A 19265-nucleotide genomic window follows, 5' to 3' on the forward strand; every position below is an offset into this window, starting at 1 on the left:
TACACCATGGGAGGAACTTAGGACTACAGAAAGAAGAGAGCTATATTCGCCTCAGCATTTAGTCTGTATCAGAATGGATGGGGACACCTTTCTACCTACAAAGCCTCAATTTTTTGTTGAACATCTTGAGGATAAGTTTGGGGAAGAGACAGCACTGTCCAAGAGGAGAAGTAGTGCAGTAGTGATTCAGACAGCATACCCAGCCCAATCCTGGGCATTACTCGCTCGTGACCAGCTGGGTGATAATTCTGTTTCCGTCACTCCTCAAAAAGTCACAACGTGGTCCAGGGGATTATTTTTCCATTGCAACCTTCTCTTGCAGTCTGACGACCAGCTCCGCTCCAATCTAGAACAGCAGGATGTTCATTTCATCCAGCGCATTCACAGGGGACTCAAAGACAACAGGGTTGCTACTGGTGCCTTCATCTTGGCCTTTGAGGGTGATTCATTGCCTGAAAGGTCAAGATAATGGTTTACCGCTGTGATTTTAAACCATAAGTCCCTCCCCCTATGCGGTGCTTTAAGTGCTGGAAATATGGGCATGTCTTTCTGCTGTAATTCCAGCACCATATGTCGAGACTGTGGAAGTCACTGCATCCAGATACTCCATGTGTTCCTCCTCCCATCTGTGTCAACTGTGGAGAACAGCACTTCCCCTGCTCGCCAGACTGCACAGTACTCCAAAAGGAGCGGAAAATCATGGAATACTAGACTCTGGACTGGTTGACTTACATAGAGGCTAAACGTAAATTTGAAAGATTACATCCCATTCGGTTGACGTCCACCTATGATGCAGCTACATTAACATTGCCGTCACAAGTACCAGTTATACCACACTCTGTGCCTTGAACAGTGGGCCCTCCAGGCCTCCAGAATACATCTGCCCTCATGGTGATGGGGGAAAATCACCTTCCGTTGCTCCCAGAATACCTACTTCGTGAGCAAGTGCCACCCCCCCCCCCCCCAAATGATGGGTACATGGACCCCCCCCCCCCTTTCCCCAGCCGGAAAAGCAACAGCCTCCCCCAGCTCCTCTTGTGCGGAAGGGATCCCTTGGGACCCTCTCTCCCAAGGTCTCCACTAATGCCACAGTAGACACTCGCTCGTGGCTAAAGGAGCCAAAAGCTGCTGGATGAAGAACTTCACAGTCTTCCTTCATGCCTGAAGCTACTTGGGAGAAGTCCTCCCAACAAGTCCCTAAAGAGAAGCGAAAGGCCAAGCAAACAAAGAAGTCTGCTAAGAAAAAGGACCCTACGGTGGCCCCAGAAGCACCACCTCCTACCAATCCTGCACCTGCAGATGAGGTGGAGATCTCAGTGTCCCCTGAGGAACTGGATCTCACTGATGCCTCATCTACAATAGGAATGGGTACAAATACTCATCTGTAGCAGGAGGTGACACTGAGGCGTACCCTGCCTCCTTGCGTGCTTCAGGCCTTCCCAGCCACACAATAACGTCATCCTCCAGTGGAATTGATGCGGCTTTTTCCACCTCCTGGCTGAGCTAAGGCAACTGTTAAGCTTTACACCTGCTTTCTGCATTGTCCTCCAGAAACCTGGTTACCGGCAATGCGAACGCCTGCCCTCCACGGCCATAGGGGATATTCCAAGAACGGTAGCAACTATAATAGTGTCAGGTGCAATTCGTGTCGAAGTGCTGAACTCAGTATGCAGTGAGCCTGTGCCCCTTAAAACCCCTCTTGAAGCCCGGGCTGTCAGGATAAGGACGACACAGCAAATAATTGTCTGCAACTTATATCTTTCTCCAGATGATGCAGTACTCCTGAACGCATTGGCTGCACTGATTTATCAATTCCCTAAACCTTTCCTACTTTTTGGAGATTTTAATGTGCATAACCCCTTGTGGAGTGGCACTATGCTTACTGGCCAAGGTAAGGATGTCGAAACTTTCCTGTCCCAACTCGACCTCTGCCTCTTAAATACTGGGGCCCCCACGCATTTCAGTGTGGTTCATGGCACTTACTCAGCCATTGATTTATGCCTCTGCAACCTAGAACTTCTCCCATCTTTCCACTGGAGAGCCCACAATGACTTTTGTGGTAGTGACCACTTTCCTATCTCCCTGTCACTCACCCAGCACCATTCCCCCGGACGTCTACTAAGATGAGCTTTAAACAAGGCTGACTGGGAAGCTTTCACCTCTGCTGTCACCATTGAATCTCTCCCACATGGTACCATCAATGTGTTTGTTGATCAGGTTACTAGAATGATCATTTCTGTGGCTGAAACTACAATCCCTTGTTCTTTAGGGTGCCCGTGGCGAAAGTCAGTAACTTGGTGGTCGCCGGAAATTACTGAGGCCATTAAAGAGCGTCGGCAAGCTCTGCAGTGAGATAAGTGGAACTCTTCCATAGAGCACCTAATAACTTTTAAACGGCTCCGTGCCCGCGTTCGCCAGCTTGTAAAGAGACAGAAACAGGAATGTTGGTAGAGGTACGTCTCGACCATTGGGTGCCATATGCCACCTTCTCAAGTCGACAAATATCAGACATGTTTTTGGTTACCAGACACCAACAGGTGTCACTGGCATTAATATCAATGGTGTGTTATCTACCGACGCAACTGCAATTGGCGAGCACTTTGCTGAGCAGTATACTTGAGTCTCCGCATTGGAGAATTATCCCCCAGCATTTTGCACTTCCAAACGGCAGGAAAGGAAATCCCTCTCGTTCACCGAACGTCACAGTGAACTCTGTAATGCTCCATTTACAGAGTGGGATCTCTTCAGCATCCTTGCACACTGCCCCGACACAGCTCCTGGGCCAGATCAGATCCACAGTCAGATGATCAAACATCTCTCATCCGACTACAAGCGACAGCTCCTCGTCATCTTAAACTGGATCAGGTGCGATGGCATCTTCCATCGCAATGGCTAGAGAGCACTATCATTCCAGTGCTCAAACCCAGCAAATACCTGCTTGATGTGGATAGTTATCTGTCCATCAGCCTCACCAATGTTATTTGTAAGCTGCTAGAACGTGTAGTAAGTCGAGCCTTGCTTTCGCCAGGAAACCAGGACTGATGACCCTGTAGTTTGGTCCCTTTATATCCCAAACCAACCAGCCAACCAAACTCACTCTCATCAGTAACTCCATCAACAGCACCATTCCCATGATCTGTTAGACTAATATTTTTTGTATTATGTAGAATGTTATCACTTCAACCGTACTAGACCAGCGCCATGAAAAAAGAAAAAGGCAGTAAATGTCAGGAATTACTTAAGATGCAAACATTTTGAATTTTTCTCCCTTATGAGAGATTTGAAGCTTAGTATATTAATAACTTGAAGTTTATTAAAAGTAGTGGAATAACTAACTCCATTTCAGACTGTTTCCAGACTAGTCTTTTGAGCTGTGATGGAACTGGACATGTTATAAAAAATTAATTTCAAGGTTAAATTTTTATGTTTCTGGTTATTTGCAATTTACATGATTTTTCCCAGTAAGCCAGTAACAAAAAAATGTCACCTGGGGAGGGGGAAATTGGTATGGTCACAAATTTTTGAACAGTGATGTAGGCGAGTGTCATGAACTACATACTAAATACCCTGACCAGTGGGATGTGAGCTTGGGAGTGGGAGAAGCGGAGGATGTGAAAGTCACCTTTTTAGGTTTTTCTTGACTATCTGGAAAACTGCAGTGGAAATTTTTCCCAGTACAAAATTAAGATACATTAAATTTCCTACAAGAAAGGTTTTGTTCATTTTTCATCTAGGACTAATAGTTTCTGCATTGTACAGGATGGAAAACTCGCAGATTATTAAAAATAGTGTTTTAATGGTATAAAACTGAGGTTGTTGTTAATTGAAGTGAGTTAAAAACAACTATTATGTGTGTGTGTACCACATCAAAGAGCATTAGAACCATAAATTGTGATCTGGGGCTGTAACAGGGTGGAAAGGCAGGGGTGGAGGTTAGCATAAGGGAAGGTAGGCAGCCGAATTGTAGTCATGCAGTTCCCACCTTCGTAGGTCTACATCTACATCTATGTGGTTACTCTGCAATTAAAGTGCCTGGTAGTACCATTCAACTCTTGAATGGTGCATGGGGAAAAAGGAACACCTAAATCTTTCCATTCGAGCTCTGATTTCTCTTATTTTATTATGATCATTTCTCCCTATGTAGGTGAGTGTCAACAAAATATTTTCACATTCGGAAGACAAAGTTGATGATTGAAATTTCGTAAATAGATCTTGCCGCATAAAGAAAACTGCCTTTGTTTCAGTGACTGCACCCCAACTCGCGTATCATATCAATGACACTCTCACCCCTATTGCGTGATAACACGAAACAAACTGCTATTCTTTGCACTTTTTCGATGTCCTCCGTCAGTCCTACCTGGTAAGGATCCAACACCACACAGCAATATTCCAGCAGAGGACGGACAAGTGTAATGTAGGCTGTCTCCTTAGTGGGTTTGTTACATCTTCTAAGTGTTCTGCTAACAAAGCACAGCCTTTGTTTTGACTTCCCCACAATATTATCTCTGTGGTCTTTCCAATTTAATTTATTGTATACCCAAAATTTTTCGGGTTTCTTCTAGTACCCATGTGGATGACCTTGCTCTTTTCTTTGTTTAGTGCCAATTGCCACTTTTCTCACCATACAGAAATACTCTCTTGATCATTTTGTAATTGGAATTGATCGTCTGATGATTTTACTAGACGGTAATTTACAGCATCATCTGCAAACAATCTAAGGGGGCTGCTCAGATTATCACCTAGGTCATCTATGTAAATCAGGAACAGCAGAGGGCCTATGACACTACCTTGCGAAACGCCAGATATCACTTCTGTTCTACTCGATGATTTACCGTCATTCACTACGAACTGTGACCTCTCTGAGAGGAAATCATGAATCCAATCACATAACTGAGACGATACTCCATACTCACGCAATTTGATCAATAGTCGCTTGTGAGGAACAGTATAAAAAGCCTTCTGGAAATCTAGGAATATGGAATCGATCTGATATCCCTTGTCGACAGCACTCATTACTTCATGGGAATAAAGAGCTAGCTGTGTTGCACAAGAACAATATTTTCTGAATCCATGTTGGTTATGTATTAATAAGTCGTTTTCTTCAAGGTGATTCATAATGTTAGAGTACAGTATATACACCAAAATCCTACTGGTAGGTCTGCAAACTGAAGAGTGAGCAGGCAATTCCCCATTCTCCCTACTGCACTATGTCACAAAAAGCAACTACAAGCTATCTCACAAATGTTGCAGCAAAATTGTTGTAGACTGTACACGCCTTAGGGTTAAAGGAGGCCACTCGCTTAAAAGCAGAAGCGTTGAGTTGTAGGTAGGACACACACACACACACACACACACACACACACACACACACACACACACACACACATTATACATGCTTATGCCCCTACATGCTGTTGGCTAGACTGACAGTTCCAATGTTATTTTGCAGCAGGTGGTCTGGTTGTGGTGTGGGTAGTGACGGGTGGGGTTGGTAGAGGAAGAGGAAGGCAGGGAGAGGAATTGGGGGTGGGTGGCTAGCAATCTGGATGGAGGCAGACTGTTTGCCAGCTAGTAATGCGGGGGGGGGGGGGGGGGGGATGACAGGTATGTGGGCTGGGACAGTTGTAGCTGTTGGTAGGTAGCAGCCCACACTGAAGGAGTTTTGGGAATGTGAATTTGGAGGGGATGGCAGGTTGGAGAAAGAAGAAACTGTTGGGTGGAGGGTGTGGGGACAGTGAGTTACTTGAGTCAAGGCCAGAATGATTATGGGAGATGATATGTTGTAAGCATAACTCCCGTCTGCATTGAACAGAGAATCTGGTGGTGGAGGGAAGCATCCAGGTGCTTTGAGCTGTGAAGCAGCCATTGAAATTGAGATGTTTTGCTCAGCTGTATGTTGTACCACCAGATGGTCATCTGTGTTCTTGGCAACAGTTTGGCAGTAGCCATACATTGTGATGGTCGGCAGTGCTTGCAGCAGAGTTCGTATATGATGTGGCTGCTTTCACAGGTGGCCTGGCCTGTGGAATAAGACTGTGTCAGGACTGGAGTAGGAGCTGCTACTTGGGTGGACTGGGCAGGTCTTGCACCTTGGTGCCACCGAGTTATAATCCCTGTGGCAAGGGGTGGGGCTGGGGGTGGGGGTGGGAGTGCGAGTGCCACAAGGATGGTGAACTAGAATGTTGTGTAGGTCGGTTGGGTGATGGAATATCTTTTTAGGAGAGGTGGTAAGGATATTTGGAAGGATGACCCTCATCTCAGGCCAGTATGAGATATAATCAAAGCCCTTGTGAAGAATGTGGTTCAGTTGTTCCAGTCCAGGTTGATATTGGGTGATTTTTTTGGGGAGGTGGGGGTGGGACGGGGGTGTTTCCTTTGTAACTGATTCTTGGGGATGGTGGGAGGATGTGAGGTGTGAGAGGATATGGAACAGTAAATCTGTCTCTGGAATAGGTTACGGGGGTATTGCCTGTCTGTGAATGTCATTGTGAGGCCTTCACCATACTTAACAAGGGGATTCTCATCACTGCAGATATGTTGTCCACGGGTGGCTAGGATGTGGGAGGGATTTGGGGGTATGGAAGGAATGGTAGCTATCAAAATGCAGGTAACCACCAACAGTTATTATGCTGCTTTATTTTAAGTGATCAAGTCTAGAGGACTGCACGACGTCACAGTTAGGGCTGTCCATTTGCTTCTGTCTTTCACTGCTTGTCTCCAGTTCTCAAAGACGCCCAGCTGCAGCATTATCTTACCCCACACATTCATCTCTTAAGTCTTCCCACTGATCTGCTGCCTGATGGAATCCAGTCCATTGTCATTTTGTCATCTGATTTCTCCCATTCTAACTACATGTCCTGCCCATAGAGGTCTTTTGGTTTTCATCACTCTCTATATGCTAGGTGCCTTGTACAGCTCTTCTAGTCCTGTATTCTGGCCCCATCTATATTCTCCAGTATTTGGGTCCCAGACTGCTGATATTACTAAAGTTCTGTATAGTCTTAATTGTTAAGAGTTTCTACATTTTAATACTGGGTTTAGCAAGTATTGGCATCTGTTTCCCACCCTGCAGCCTTCCCTTAATCTTTACTTAAGTTGATGTTGCTTCAGTAAAAATCAATCCAAATTATTTGAATTCTTTCACATGTTTATACCTGCTACAATTCACTGTTTCAGTGGTAATGTGCTCAGTCCTTTTGATACTAATTCATAGCCCGAACCTCAATACCAGTGATTCCAAGGTCTTGAGTACTTCTTTTCGTTTCTTCTTGTGTGTATGGTATTGATCCTCACCCAAACTCCCATATGGAGGACATAGTAATAGGTGTCACTGACATAGAGAGGCAACTGAAAGAGTTGAAAACAAATAAGTTGCCAGGATGGGATGGAATCCCAGTTTGGGCAGCACAAAGACCCAAGCAATTGGAAAAGAGCACAAATGACTCCTTGATAAAAGAAGAGTAAAAGATCTGACCCACAAAATTACAGACCAATAACCTTAACATTGGTTTGCTGCAGATCTCTTTAACATAATCTCAGTTTGAATATAATAAATTTCCTTGAGACAGAATATTTTACGTCCACAAATTAGCATGGTTTTAGAAAGCATCGCTTGTGGGAACTCGGCTTGCCCTGTGCTTACATGATATTTTGCGAGTTGTGGATGAAAGCAACAGGCTGATTCTGTACACCTAGATTTCTGAAAAGTGCTTGACACAGGGCTCCACTGCAGACTGTTAACGGAGGTATGTGAGCATATGGGATAGATTCCCAGATATGTGAGTGGCTCAAAGACTTCTTAGTAATAGGACCCAGTATGTTGTGCTTGACTGCGAGTGTTCGTCAAAAACCAGGGTATTGTTAAGGTTGCCCCAGGGCAGTGTGATAGGACCGCCATTATTTTCTGTATACATAAACGATCTGACAAACAGGTTGAGCAACAATTTGCATCTGTTTACTGATGAAGCTGTGTTACACGAGAAGGTGTCAAAGTCGAGTGACTGTAGGGTGATACAAGATGACTTGGACAAAATTTCTAATTGGTGTGATGAATGAAAGCTAGCTCTAAATGTAGAAAATGTAAGTTAATGCAGATGTGTAGGAAAAACAATCCTGCAATGGTCTGACACAGTATTAGTGGTGTGCTACTTGATACAGTCAGGTGATTTAAATATCTAGGTGTAATATTGCAAAGTGATGTGAAACATATGTCAGTATATTCCCACTGGAACACCATCATGAAACTTGGCACATGTATTAATAGTGGATGACTGACATACTTTTTTTTCTGAGACAAATCTGATTTTTAAATTTTCAAAATTTAAAAATATTGGGAAAATTAGGCATTGTTATGAATATTGCCAATTACCACACACTTTTAAATCTTATAAGAGACTGGATAAAGTGGTACAAATTTTAGATCTGTAATTTAAATAGATTTTGATATATAGTTATTTTAAGGTTTAAAACTGTAACAAAAGTTGCATAATTTTGGGTATTTAAAAATTAATCACTCAAAAATGAAAGATCCAAAAAGTTTTAATTTGGGATTTTCCGTGCAAACTACTACTACTACTACTACAAATGTACAAAAAAGTATCATAATCTGAAAGGTTAAGTACTAAACCATTGGTTGATTTCACGTGGAGTCACCCTTTGTTAATTCCTGCATTACCTTTTTGAGTGCCAGATTGAAAAGATCAGTTTATAATCCATCTAGTTGTGATAACACTCCATGTGGAAATTTTGTCATTTTATTCCTAGATTTGCTTCAGATTTTATGTTACATCTTTCCTGACGAGGCAACCGTTGGTTGCGAAAGCTAGAATTTTGTGTGGATGTTTGTGTTTGTTTGTGTGTCTATCGACCTGCCAGCACTTTTGTTTGGTAAGTCTCATCATCTTTCTTTTATATATATATATATATATATATATATATATATATATATATATATAATTTTTTTTTCGCTGATCTGTTGTAAGATAAATATCTGGTTGGTGATTGATCATCTTGTTTGTAAACCTCCTCATTGCTCTCCAGTTATTTCTGTTGCCAGGGATTCGATTTATTGTAGTAGATAGTTGATCATCTTATAGCAGATATTGAGTAGTTCCACACCCTTATAGCTGTCACATATTGATTTATCTTTCTTTTTGTGTATGGGACCTATCACAGCTACCTTCCATTCCTCTGGTATTACCTGTTTTATTCAGCTTAACTCAATCAGCTTGTGGATTTTGGAGCAGAGGGCTTCGTCCCCGGCTTTGAGAAGTTCAGCTGGAATTCCATCCTCTTTTTGACTCATGCTATTCTTAAGTTTTCTTATCTGGTTTCTTATCTCCTCAATGGTGGGTAGAGGATTTTCTGGGTCCATTGTTACTGGGTCAGTAAACTTGAGTAATTCAGTTGGTTCCTTGAAATTTAGTAGGTCCACGAAGTATTCCACCTATCTTATCCCAATCTCTTGATCTCCTGTTAGCCCCCTTCCATTGCAAAGTTTTATGATTTGGTGTTGGTGGTTTGATCTTCTGTAAACCTCTTCAGTTTCCTATTTAATTCTTTACATCTATTTCCATGAAAGTCTTGCTGAGTTTCCTCCATGATGATTCTTACATATCTTACGTTTGCTGTTCTTAACATGCCCTGTTTTGCCATCATATTTCTTCAAACTTTGATTTTACTTATTCCTGCATATTGCTTTGTTATTGTGTACCCATAGCAATTCGGTCTGCTGTCTCTCATGTATAACTTCCTCATATTCTTCAGCCAGCCATTCTTGTTTTTCCTTAATTCTTTAGTTGCGTCAGTAGTTACCTTCAAATTCTGATTTGTCTCTGTATTTTCATCTTCTTCATTCTGCAATACTTCAAAATAGTTTTTCAAAGTTACTACATAATTTTAAAATCTTAACTTCGTATTTATGACTTCTGTTTGGTCATCCTCTAAATGATGCCATGGTTTCATCTGTGGCAGTGGATTTATCTTGTGTATCTTCTTCACAAAATTTGCTCTACAACATCTAATGTTTCCTAGATGTTACTGGTTTTATTACATTTTTAACTGGTTTATTGTCTGCACATTTAGTACACACAACGAATACCTGAATCAGAATTCTGACTTAAACTATAGGCAAAGGTTAATGTTGAACTGGGTATTTGTGCTTTTGTAATCTGTTTTTGGATACAGCACCAGTGCAGTGTACATAAAAAAAAGCTAAACAACTATACTTCATCTGTGCAGTTGGGCTTAGGTAGTTTACAATTAAAAGCTGTGCTGCATTTGCATTGCATCAGTTACATTAATCATTAATAACAAAAATCTCCTCAACAAAAATACACTCCTGGAAATTGAAATAAGAACACCGTGAATTCATTGTCCCAGGAAGGGGAAACTTTATTGACACATTCCTGGGCTCAGATACATCACATGATCACACTGACAGAACCACAGGCACATAGACACAGGCAACAGAGCATGCACAATGTCAGCACTAGTACAGTGTATATCCACCTTTCGCAGCAATGCAGGCTGCTATTCTCCCATGGAGACGATCGTAGAGATGCTGGATGTAGTCCTGTGGAACGGCTTGCCATGCCATTTCCACCTGGCGCCTCAGTTGGACCAGCGTTCGTGCTGGACGTGCAGACGGCGTGAGACGACGCTTCATCCAGTCCCAAACATGCTCAATGGGGGACAGATCCGGAGATCTTGCTGGCCAGGGTAGTTGACTTACACCTTCTAGAGCACGTTGGGTGGCACGGGATACATGCGGACGTGCATTGTCCTGTTGGAACAGCAAGTTCCCTTGCCGGTCTAGGAATGGTAGAACGATGGGTTCGATGACGGTTTGGATGTACCGTGCACTATTCAGTGTCCCCTCGACGATCACCAGTGGTGTACGGCCAGTGTAGGAGATCGCTCCCCACACCATGATGCCGGGTGTTGGCCCTGTGTGCCTCGGTCGTATGCAGTCCTGATTGTGGCGCTCACCTGCACGGCGCCAAACACGCATACGACCATCATTGGCACCAAGGCAGAAGCGACTCTCATCGCTGAAGACGACACGTCTCCATTCGTCCCTCCATTCACGCCTGTCGCGGCACCACTGGAGGCGGGCTGCACGATGTTGGGGCGTGAGCGGAAGACGGCCTAACGGTGTGCGGGACCGTAGCCCAGCTTCATGGAGACGGTTGCAAATGGTCCTCGCCGATACCCCAGGAGCAACAGTGTCCCTAATTTGCTGGGAAGTGGCGGTGCGGTCCCCTACGGCACTGCGTAGGATCCTACGGTCTTGGCGTGCATCCGAGCGTTGCTGCGGTCCGGTCCCAGGTCGACGGGCACATGCACCTTCCGCCGACCACTGGCGACAACATCGATGTACTGTGGAGACCTCACGCCCCACGTGTTGAGCAATTCGGCGGTACGTCCACCCGGCCTCCCGCATGCCCACTATACACCCTCGCTCAAAGTCCGTCAACTGCACATACGGTTCACGTCCACACTGTCACGGCATGCTACCAGTGTTAAAGACTGCGATGGAGCTCCGTATGCCACGGCAAACTGGCTGACACTGACGGCGGCGGTGCACAAATGCTGCGCAGCTAGCGCCAGTCGACGGCCAACACCGCGGTTCCTGGTGTGTCCGCTGTGCCGTGCGTGTGATCATTGCTTGTACAGCCCTCTCGCAGTGTCCGGAGCAAGTATGGTGGGTCTGACACACCGGTGTCAATGTGTTCTTTTTTCCATTTCCAGGAGTGTATGTTAAAAATTTGGATGTACATTCCAATCATTCTTATCTGTAAGTATTTATGATTGTATTTTTCCTGATTATCTTTTTCCTAGCAAGTTAACACAATTCATTTCAAACAACCTTTACTGAGGTGATTAATACATGTGCTAGGACCACAAGACTCCTTACATTACCACCATGATTATAATCAGTCATCATACCCACCACTGCTGTCATCACCACTAATACCATAATCAGTCAAAACTGTCATTTTGATAAGTTTACAAAGTCATAAAGTCTCTCTGCTTTATGTGTGGGAGCCATTTTATCTAAAGCCTTCAATGACGCAATACTCACTGTTCATAACAATGCAGAAACAAGAAGTCCACTATAAAAAGAAAATATAGTGACATTGATATTTTGTAATAATTAGTAATAATTTAGCTCAAACTAAATTTTGCAAATAAATTATAAAACAGTAACATATATCATATCATGTTTTTATATTCCACATTAAGGTATTACTAATTAATGTCTACAGCATGAAGCTAGTAACGAGTAGAATTGCAAGAAGCTGTAACTGCAACCGAGACTCGACTTATAATGTCTCACATGCTCGAGATATCATCTGCGTGCTACGTGATATCTATAGTGTGTACTTCAACAAACTGTTATGTGAGCTAGGGTTGTATAACAAAGCATGCTATCCAGTGATATTATTCGTAAATGCATTGAAAAATCTGGCTAGTGACAGCCCCATGGGATACTGTGTAAAGCACCAATGTTACTAGCAACAGTCTCATGGTGATCATTGTGTTAGTACACTTAATACCTATGCTCTTTGCCTGCCTTGGTGCCCCATTGTGTTGGTCAGTCTGTTGTTGCTGTTGTTGTTGTTGTTATTGTTGTTGTGGTCTTCAGTCCAGACTGGTTTGAGGCAGCTCTCCGTGCTACTCTATCCTGTGCAAGCTTCTTCATCTTCCAGTACCTACTGCAACCTACATCCTTCTGAATCTGATTAGTGTATTCATCTCTTGGTCTCCCTCTACTATTTTTCCCCTCCACGCTGTCCTCCAATACTAAATTGGTGATCCCTTGAAGTCTCGGAACATGTCCTACCAACCAATCCCTTCTTCTAGTCAAGTCGTGCCACAAACTCCTCTTCTCCCCAATCCTATTCAGTACCTCCTCATTAGTCATGTGATGTACCCATCTAATCTTCAGCATTCTTCTGTAGCACCACATTTCGAAAGCTTCTATTCTCTTCTTGTCCAAACTAGTTATCGTCCAATGTTTCACTTCCATACATGGCTATGCTCCATACAAATACTTTCAGAAACGACTTTCTGACACTTAAATCAATACTCGATGTTCACAAATTTCTCTTCTTCAAAAACGCTTTCCTTGTCATTGCCAGTCTACATTTTATATCCTATCTACTTCTACCATCATTGGTTATTTTGCTCCCAAATAGAAAAACTCCTTTACTACTTTAAGTGTCTCGTTTCCTAATCTAATTCCCTCAGCATGACCCGACATAATTTGACTACATTCCATTATCCTCGTTTTGCCTTTGTTGATATTCATCTTATATCCTCCTTTCAAGACACTGTCCATTCTGTTCAACTGCTCTTCCAGGTCCTTTGTTGTCTGTGCCAGAATTACAATGTCATTGCCGAACCTCAAAGTTTTTATTTCTACTCCATGGATTTTAATTCCTACTCTGAATTTTTCTTTTGTTTCCTTCAATGCTTGCTCAATATACAGATTGAATAACATCGGGGATAGGCTACAACCCTGTCTCATTCCCTTCCCAACCACTGCTTCCCTTTCAGGCCCCTTGACTCTTGTAACTGCCATCTGGTTTCTGTACAAATTGTAAATAATCTTTCGCTCCCTGTATTTTACCCCTGCCACCTTCAGAATTTGAAAGAGAGTATTCCAGTCAACAATGTCAAAAGCTTTCTCTAAGTCTACAAATGTTAGAAATGTAGGTTTGCCTTTCCTTAATTTATCTTCTAAGATAATTCATAGGGTCAGTATTGCCTCACGTGTTCCAGTATTTCTACGGAATCCAAACTGATCTTCTGTGAGGTCGGCTTGTACCAGTTTTTCCATTTGTCTTTAAAGAATTCGTGTTAGTATTTTGTAGCTGTGACTTATTAAACTGATAGATCAGTAATTTTCACATCTGTCAATACCTGCTTTCTTTAGGATTGGAGTTATTATGTTCTTCTTGAAGTCTGAGGGGTATGAGGGGTATTTCGCCTGTCTCATACATCTTGCTCACCAGATGGTAGTTTTGTCAAGGCTGGCTCTCCCAAGGCTATCAGTAGTTCTAATGGAATTTTGTCTACTCCTGGGGCTTTCAGTGCTCTGTCAAACTCTTCACACAGTATCATATCTCCCATTTCATCTTCATCTACATGCTTTTCCATTTCCATGATATTGTCCTCAAGTACATCGCCCTTGTACAGATCCTCTGTATACTCCTTCCACCTTTCTGCTTTCCCTTCTTTGCTTAGAACTGGGTTTCCATCTAAGCTCTTGATATTCATTCAAGTGGTTCTCTTTTCTCCAAAGGTCTCTGTAATTTTCCTGTAGGCAGTATCTATCTAACCTCTAGTGATATATGCCTCTACATTGTTACATTTGTCCTCTAGCTATCCCTGCTTAGCCATTTTGCCCTTCCTGTCAATCTCATTTTTGAGACGTTTGTATTCCTTTTTGCCTGCTTCACTTACTGCATTTTTACATTTTCTCCTTTCATCAATTAAATCCAGTATTTCTTCTGTTACCCAAGGACTTCTACTAGCCCTTGTCTTTTTACCTACTTGATCCTCTGCTGCCTTCACTATTTCATCTCTCAAAGCTACCCATTCATCTACTGTATTTCTTTCCGCCACTCCTGTAAGTCGTTCCCTAATGCTCTCCCTGAAACTCTCTACCTCTAGTTCTCTAAGTTTCTCCAGGTCCCATCTCCTTAAATTCCCAGCTTTTTGCAGTTTCTTCATTTTTAATCTACAGTTCATAACCAACAGATTGTGGTCAGAGTCCACAACTGCCCCTGGAAATGTCTTACAATTTAAAACCTGGTTCCTAAATCTCTGTCTTACCGTTATATAGTCTATCTGAAACCATACAGTATCTCCAGCCCTCTTCCATGTATACAGCCTTCTTTCATGATTATTGAACCAAGTGTTAGCTATGATTAATTTATGTTCTGTGCAACATTCTACCAAGTGGCTTTCTCTTTCGTTTCGTACCCCCATTCCATATTCACCTACTACATTTCCTTCTCTTCCTTTTCCTACTACCGAACTCCAGTCACCCGTGACTATTAAATTTTCATCTCCCTTCACTATCTGAATAATTTCTTTTATCTTATTATACATTTCATCAATCTCTTCGTCATCTGCGGATCAAGTTGGCATATAAATTTGTACTACTGTGGTGGGTGTGGGCTGCGTGTCTATCTAGTGCACCATAATGTGTTCCCTATGTTTGTAGTAGCTTACCCGCACTCCTATTTTTTTAATTCATTATTAAACCTACTCCTGCATTACCCCTGTTTGGTTTTGTATTTATATCCCTGTATTCACCTGACCAGGAGTCTAGTTAATATTAATTCCACGTGGTCACTTTTTCATGTTCGTTTGATGTTTGGATTGCACATGTTTAATCGGTACATCAGACTGCATTTGCATGAACAACTTTGCACTAAATCTCAATTTGAAATGAAGACACACATCTCATTGAAATCAAAAGGAAATTATTGATAACCTGAACTTTTGTCCTAAACTCTGTATTATTAATTGTTTTATATTTTCATTAAAAGAATCCTGATAAAATTAAGCAGACACTTTAAGAAGTATGATATATTACTTTTCTGTAGAGATATGTGATGTAACTCTTAAGTCATAAAGTGACGGAATGGCTGGCTAGTAATTAGCTTCAGGAAGAATTGTAGTACTGCCATTAGATACATTTAAAGGTACATGAAACTATCGTAGCTTTTGAGACTATTAGTCCCTTACTTGAGGAAGAGAGAGGGATAGCTTGGGGAAGATTAAAAAGGAAGGACAAGTCATTCAGGCAGAGATTGAGGGGAGACAAATAAGTACCCTTGTTCTCACAAGAGGCAGATACCATTCATCCTAGGGTCTGAGTGACTGTGCTAAATAGTACTGAGAAGCCCAACTGAGTGAGCAAACATTATTGCTTACAGTATTTTTTTCCTGCCAAAGTGGTTGATAGTGTTGAAAAATAAAATTTTTGAGGTGGCTTCACCTTTCATATGGAGAAAATAATTTGTCATGTGAGGTGACTTTATTTTATTGTATTTTCACAGATTCTCTGACAAGGGGACATTTGAATATGTATGTGATGAAACATTAGAAGCCTTTTCTGACTATTTTGAAGAACTTGTTGAAGGTTGTGGCCACTTAAAGTCTGCTGATGTAACATACAGTGTAAGTACATCAAGTATAAGTGTAAGGTGCTTTGTTTGTGTGGCTCTGACTCTTACATTAAGCTCCCCTCATACCAATTTTAAACCATCACAGGAAGGTACACAACCATGAGCTAACAGCACCAAGCGAGAATTTATCGTGATCTTGACTACTACTTGAGACTACAGCACTAAGTCATTATGCTCCATATCAGAGCTAAATAATATCAATCAATTGATTGTGATGACAGTTTTGTGTTGCAGGTGGAGCAAATGTATAGTGCTCACTTTCTTTTTGTCCTTTGTGTAATTTCGTTTGTCCTTAAATGGGACTGAAAATTTATGAGAGTAATTAAGATGTATTATTTGTAATAACACTACAGTGATAGATAGCAATACAAATTGATACTATCATATGAGAATAAAGCTTTCCATATACCAAAAAGATGGTGTGCTCATGAAAAGTGTGTAATGAATACTGTAAGTTTGATGGCTGCAGTTAGAGCTATATCTGAAGGGCATTATGTTAAGAGTGTCTGCAGTTTGTAACTGGACTAGTTTAAATGAATGTTTCAGTAAAGATGTTCTGTGATGTCTCTACCATGATACACATGACCACTTGCTATACAAATGGCATCCTCCGAACTGTGTAACAAATAAAAAATAAAGAAAGGCACCAACTCATCTGAAGATTAATAAGGGGTGTACAGGCACATTTAAAAGACCCAGAAGATTAGAGCAGCTGTTTAGTATAGCCAGGACAGGAAAGAAGGTATTTTAAGGCAGAAAGGGGGGGGGGAGGAGGGGGGGAAAGAGAGAGAGAGAGAGAGAGAGAGAGAGAGAGAGAGAGAGAGAGGGGGGGGGGGGGGGTATGGTTATAGGTGTCCGCAGGGATGGGCTTGAGGGGCCACCTGCCCGCTCCTGGAATCTGGGTATTGACCTTTTTATTCATTATAGAATTGCCACACATTTATGGCAATTATTACCAGTTTAACACTTCTCAGCACAATGAGAACATTGTCACTTTAACAGTTACAATATATATCAGATTTTTTTGCTATACATGGGAGATATTGCTAGACGTGGTGCTGATTTTGGTTACATTCTGCAATCAAGTTGAATGTGAAACCTTACAGAACAGTGCCGAAATAGTAATATTAATCTTTTCTGTCACTTTCTCTATAGCCCTTATCAAACTGCTGATCCCATAACAAGAGGATTCTAATGCCAGTTCCCAGAACAATGTAAACAAGGCAGCAGTATTTGTGCCCCTTTAGCTCAGGGTTCACACTGTAGTTAGCTAGCTATAATTAAGGTACAAATTATTGTAAGAAATGTTGTTGAAATGTAAACAGTAACGGCTAATGAAAAAAAATTTGTAGGGCTAGTATTACTTCTGGCTGATGTAATGGCCATTTATGTTACTTCTCCTTTCATTTTTTCATTTTTATTGGTAAATGGTTCTTATTCATTGTATGAGCGAGCTGCTGTGGCCGAGCGGTTCTAGGCGCTTCAGTCCGGAACTGCGCTGCTGCTGCAGTCGCAGGTTCGGATCCTGCCTCGTGCATGGCTGTGTGTGTTGTCTTTAGGTTAGTTAGGATTAAGTAGTTCTAAGTCTAGGGGACTGATGAGCTCAGATGTTAAGTCCCATAGTGCTTATAGCCATTTGAACCATTGTATGATAAGACACATATGAAGATTTTATATTAGAGTGATACTGTGTTTGACTGTTCTATCCAACCTTCATAATGAAATACTTGTCAAGAATTCACTTAAAAATCACAGCTTTAACTGAAACATGTATAAGTTTGCTGACATGGACTCCTTAAATGAAAATATTAATTTTAGGTGTCTCATTGTCTTTCGCATTGCAAATCTGATTTTGTATTTAGTTTTCTGTGATACCATGATTATTTCTTTTTAGGATGGTGTTCTCACTGTAAATTTTGGAAGTCCTTATGGTACATATGTAATAAACAGGCAGACACCAAACGAGCAGATTTGGCTTTCCTCACCCATAAGTGGACCAAAGAGATACGATTTCATCAGTGGACAGTGGATATATAAACATGATGGAGTACCATTGCACAAACTTCTTGATACAGAAATATCACAAATTGTTAAACAAACTGTAGATTTCTCAAAGTGTTTGCCTAATGTAAATGTTAAATGATCTTTCATAGATAACTTAGGTATGTATGTAAGTAAATTACTGTAGTTATTTGTGTGGCAGTATTGCAGATTAATGGCGCATTAAAACCTCTGTATATGATTTTGATGTGTTTTGTTCCTGTAAAATAAATGTTGGCAGAGATAGATGTGGTTGTGTTTGCACCTTTATCAGTTTGTTCTTTGAAATGTACTGCTTGTTTGAAAATACCAGTGCCTGTTTGCTAAAGCACATATATTTGTTTTACTCTGTGATGTTCATATAGGCACTGACATGCACATCTTAACTGCACATTGCATGAAAAGAGTTGTCAAGTTTTAAAAAGTCTTGACTTTTCTTAACAAAATATGAATGAAATTTAAAACACATATGAATTTTGAACCTCATACAATTGCAGAAAATGCACAGAATGAACATCTGTATACTACACAATGTGTTTAAACTAGCAAATGTATAATCTGTAATGAATTTAAAATCCTCTTGAATTTTCACAATTCTTGCACTTCAGTTTCCTGATTTCTCATATGTTCTCATTACACAGTTAGTAATTTAAAGTAAGACCATATCATACTGTCCCAATAATGATGTATAAATATTGATTATTATTTTTGTTTGTTTATTGTTATTGTTGTTGTTATTACACTATTCAGAATTTTAAAACATTGTGTCAGATGGTTTGTTGAAAGTAGGTGTTCTTGAATCAATTTTTTATGCTGATCCTAGAAATAACTAATGTTTTTGTCTGTCACATCAGGTTTTAATACAAAATGAGAAGTAATATTCTAACATCATTTCACACAAGGTGAAATTTTAATCAAAATATATTAAAAAAATAAAATACATTAAAAAACGGGGCTCAGAACTCCCCTAATTTGTTTCTTGACTACCTTGTATAAAAACAAGGCTTCCTTGCCGAT

At 41.3% G+C, this 19265-nt stretch overlaps 1 protein-coding gene across 1 annotated transcript in view; it reads left to right on the forward strand.

The window, feature by feature from the left end:
- LOC126182147 (frataxin homolog, mitochondrial) overlaps positions 1-18496 on the forward strand; it is a 38419-nt gene extending 19923 nt beyond the window's left edge. Inside the window, exons 2-3 of the mRNA XM_049924827.1 lie at positions 16080-16200; positions 18103-18496. Of these exons, the coding sequence (XP_049780784.1) occupies positions 16080-16200; positions 18103-18351 (370 nt within the window). The 3' untranslated portion in view covers positions 18352-18496. The remainder of the gene's footprint in view (positions 1-16079; positions 16201-18102) is intronic.
- Positions 18497-19265: the final 769 nt, after the last annotated feature.

Source organism: Schistocerca cancellata, chromosome 1, assembly GCF_023864275.1.
Source record: "Schistocerca cancellata isolate TAMUIC-IGC-003103 chromosome 1, iqSchCanc2.1, whole genome shotgun sequence".
Taxonomy (NCBI): Eukaryota; Metazoa; Arthropoda; class Insecta; order Orthoptera; family Acrididae; genus Schistocerca; species Schistocerca cancellata.